The sequence below is a fragment of the Brassica oleracea genome, chromosome C4, assembly GCF_000695525.1.
Source record: "Brassica oleracea var. oleracea cultivar TO1000 chromosome C4, BOL, whole genome shotgun sequence".
Lineage (NCBI taxonomy): Eukaryota > Viridiplantae > Streptophyta > Magnoliopsida > Brassicales > Brassicaceae > Brassica > Brassica oleracea.
This window is the reverse complement of record NC_027751.1, coordinates 13,767,672-13,771,924: the sequence shown is the minus strand read 5'-3', so window position 1 is coordinate 13,771,924 and position 4,253 is coordinate 13,767,672. Positions and strand designations below refer to the sequence as shown.

At 41.8% G+C, this 4,253-nt stretch overlaps 1 protein-coding gene across 3 annotated transcripts; it reads left to right on the top strand.

Moving 5' to 3' along the window:
* Window positions 1–3,366, top strand: LOC106342079 (phosphomethylpyrimidine synthase, chloroplastic). Of its 3 annotated transcripts, none has more exons than XR_001269794.1 (7): window positions 1–148; window positions 284–590; window positions 822–949; window positions 1,028–1,854; window positions 2,111–2,795; window positions 2,916–2,986; window positions 3,146–3,366. XR_001269794.1 is itself a non-coding variant. In XM_013780897.1 (6 exons), the coding sequence occupies exons 2-5, from the start codon at window positions 286–288 to the stop codon at window positions 2,789–2,791; spliced, it is 1,941 nt and encodes a 646-aa protein (XP_013636351.1). In that variant the 5' UTR covers window positions 1–148; window positions 284–285; the 3' UTR covers window positions 2,792–2,795; window positions 2,916–3,113. The 3 variants fall into 3 exon arrangements, 1 of the variants encoding a protein (XP_013636351.1); XR_001269795.1 differs by having other exon boundaries at window positions 3,161–3,270; XM_013780897.1 differs by lacking the exon at window positions 3,146–3,366 and having other exon boundaries at window positions 2,916–3,113.
* Window positions 3,367–4,253: the final 887 nt, after the last annotated feature.

Genomic DNA, 4,253 nt, shown 5'->3' with positions numbered 1-4,253 from the left:
AATAGTATCCTTTCTGCTCCTTTTAAAAGGACCCCAACCATTTTTCTTTCTTTTTTTGTTATCAGAGTGTAGCGTGTGGTTCCAGTGAGATTGAGTTCCAACGAGTTTCATACTCTTCATTCATCAGATCCACAGCTCCATCTTCCAGGTTCTTGTCCTTTTTTTTCCTTCTTTGATCCACTCTTGACATGTGCATAAAAGTCCATCAGTTGTTTATGTTTTGATGCATGTATTCTTAGAACTTGGTGTATCTCATCCATAACCACTTTAATATATCTTGCAGACATGTCTTCCGTACACAGTAGTACTTTGATGTCTGTCGTATGCAACAACAACAACAAGAACCACTCCGCCTGGCCCAAACTTCCAAACTCCTCCTTGCTACCTGGCTTCGATGTGGTTGTCCAAGCTGCTGCCGTTCGGTTCAAGAAAGACACAACAACCACACGAGCCACGTTGACGTTTGATCCACCAACCACTAACTCAGAGAGAGCCAAGCAGAGAAAACACACCATCGACCCTTCTTCTCCTGATTTTCAGCCAATCCCATCGTTTGAGGAATGCTTCCCTAAGAGCACTAAAGAACACATGTAAGTATACACTCAATTCACAATTTTCATGTTAAGTCATCTAGGGCCGATTCTGAGATTTTAGCGGCTGTAAGTGATTTATGAAAAAATTTAACAATTTTTTTGTATAAATTTAGGGACGTTTGTTTATGTAATTTTTTACGAAAATTTTGGGAACTACAGGCGAATGTTTTATTTGGCTTTACCCATGACTCGCCTCGAAGTTATTCGTTTGGTTTTTTATTGTTTCAGTGAGGTTGTTCATGAGGAATCTGGTCATGTTCTCAAAGTTCCTTTCAGACGTGTGCATCTGTCTGGTGGTGAGCCAGCTTTTGATAACTACGACACTAGTGGTCCTCAAACTGTTGACCCACACGTTGGTATGTCACTCAAGCTTGTGTTTATTCACACTTTCTATGTGACTATTACAATAAACAAATCAAAACTTGTCAAAACAGGGCTTCCTAAGCTAAGGAAGGAGTGGATTGATCGTCGCGAGAAGCTAGGAACACCAAGGTTCACCCAAATGTACTACGCAAAGCAAGGAATCATAACCGAGGAGATGCTCTACTGCGCTACAAGGGAGAAGCTCGACCCTGAGTTTGTGAGATCAGAAGTTGCACGTGGGAGAGCCATCATCCCTTCCAACAAGAAGCATTTGGAGCTTGAACCGATGATTGTCGGTAGAAAGTTCTTGGTCAAGGTCAATGCCAATATCGGAAACTCAGCCGTTGCAAGCTCCATTGAAGAAGAGGTCTACAAGGTTCAGTGGGCGACCATGTGGGGAGCTGATACAATCATGGACCTCTCGACTGGTCGTCACATCCACGAGACACGCGAGTGGATCCTAAGGAACTCAGCTGTTCCTGTTGGCACCGTCCCCATTTATCAAGCCCTTGAGAAAGTGGATGGTATTGCTGAGAATCTTACCTGGGAAGTGTTCAGAGAGACTCTAATTGAACAAGCCGAGCAAGGTGTGGACTACTTCACTATCCACGCTGGTGTTCTGCTGCGTTACATTCCTTTAACGGCTAAGCGTATGACTGGGATCGTTTCTCGTGGAGGATCCATCCATGCTAAGTGGTGCTTAGCTTACCACAAGGAGAACTTTGCCTATGAGCACTGGGATGATATTCTAGACATCTGTAACCAGTATGATGTGGCTCTTTCAATAGGGGATGGTCTGAGACCTGGATCCATCTATGATGCTAATGACACTGCTCAGTTTGCTGAGCTTCTTACTCAAGGTGAACTTACTCGCCGAGCATGGGAGAAAGATGTGCAGGTACTAGTGTACTACTTAATTTAACTCACTAGTCTTCATTTTCGTTGCATACAATAGGCCGATCTTGGCACATCCGCATGAAACTTTGGCCTTGATCCCCAAAATTTTTAGAGGTTTTTTATATAGAGATAGGCTCCCAAATTACAAACTTTTTTTTTTTTTATTAAAGCTCTTAAAAAAATGTTTATAGCCCTCGAAATCTCAGATCAATCCCTATACATCTTCTCAATACTGGTTGATTTTTTTTTATTTCAAGGTGATGAATGAAGGGCCAGGGCATGTGCCAATGAACAAGATTCCAGAGAATATGCAGAAGCAGCTTGAATGGTGTAACGAGGCACCATTCTACACGCTTGGTCCTTTGACTACTGATATTGCTCCTGGATATGATCACATCACCTCCGCCATTGGAGCTGCCAATATTGGAGCCTTGGGCACAGCTCTTCTTTGCTATGTAACACCCAAAGAGCATCTCGGGTTACCAAACAGAGACGATGTGAAGGCTGGGGTTATAGCTTACAAGATAGCCGCACATGCAGCTGATCTGGCCAAGCAGCATCCACATGCACAGGCGTGGGACGATGCGCTGAGCAAGGCGCGGTTTGAGTTTAGGTGGATGGATCAGTTTGCTCTGTCCTTGGACCCTATGACCGCTATGTCCTTCCATGATGAGACTCTTCCAGCTGATGGAGCGAAGGTTGCACACTTTTGCTCCATGTGTGGACCAAAATTCTGCTCCATGAAGATAACTGAAGACATCAGGAAGTATGCAGAGGAGAATGGTTACGGCACTGCTGAGGAAGCGCTCAGAAAAGGGATGGAGGCTATGAGTCAAGAGTTCAATGTTGCAAAGAAAACAATCAGCGGAGAGCAGCACGGTGAAGTTGGTGGTGAAATCTACTTGCCAGAGAGCTATGTCAAGGCTAATCAGAAGTAAAAAGGTCAGTTTTCTCAGTGGTCATCAGCTTTACAAACATGTTAGTTACTCTTATATGGTCAAAAATGTGTTCTTAATGTGATCTCTGCCTGTTGTCATCTTTATTTTGCTTATGGTTCCTCAGGGAAAGAGTGGAAACAAGACCTTGCTTACAGGTGCCTGTTGGACTATACCTGAATAAGGCACAACATGTTGGTAAGCTTTAGTAGTCTCTCTGTCTGTTAAACTTTAGAACTATGTATGGTTTATGTTTCTGTTTGTTCCTTTGAGTCAGTAATAAAAAAACAAACTGAGTTGATGTTTTAAATACTTTTATATGTGATTTGGATGGTGAATTGACATGAAAAGCACCAGGGGTGCTTGAACCAGGCTAGCCTGCTAAAAAGCGGGGTAGCCTGGGAACAGGCTGAGAAAGTCCCTTTGAACCTGAACAGGGTAATGCCTGCGCAGGGAGTGTGCAGTTTTCTTTTTTTCTTTTCTATAGGAGAAGAGGCTTCTGCTGTTGCCGATCTTCTGAGTCTTGGTCCATGGTTTCCCCACAGTTTGATTCTCATGAGCTAAGAGTTTCAGCTTAATTGACTTATATCCATTAAAAAGGTCTGAAGCAACTGATACACTTAAGTCACTAACACGAAAGAATGGTTCAATCAAATAATTATTCAGATTGGTAAAAAACTTTTGCACTTTGGGAAGCCAAAATCATTCTACTCTGTGAAATTCTTTTCCAACTCCACAAAACAAAGATTTAAAACTAAAGAATTCTTTTTGGAGACCATATGGTTCTGACTTTATTACGATGTTTGCTAAATTCATTGAGCTTCTTACTATCTCCTTGAGGGTTTGTCCAACATACAAATTCATTCAGTTTCTTGCTCGATCCGAACAAGCAGATGTTCCATCAACCTCACTTTCATGAACATGATCCACTTGCTCTGCTCCTTCGTAAACACAAATTTGAAAAAATGTTTTTGGTAGACTTTAGATATTGTAAAACTAAAGACTATGAACTTCTCCTTTGATTATCAATGTAAAGAGTTACAACTTTGTAGTACGATACTGGTTCACTCTCATAGCGAGTTCACCATTCTCGTCAGTCTCATAGCGGTTGTTAGCTCAAGACTCAAATCGTCTGTGAGTTTACAACATACAAAGCATAAGACTCCAAAACGCATATACAATAGCTATTTATATCATCTCCATCTGTACCTGCAAAGACTCTCTCTGAAATAGAAGTTTCACCACTTCCTTGTTATTCACTTCACTTCATAACTCCTCAACTCTTTTCTTCACTTGACTCCAACGGTTCTTTATCTCCTTTCTTACGAATGTAAACCTTCTTGAACCTATCAATACTTCCCCTAACGAAATCCAGCTTGCCCTCAAGCTAGTAAGATGGAAAACAAGCGTGAAATTCCTGATACAACATCCAAGAATTCTCCAATGAAGATATGTTCTTCCACTT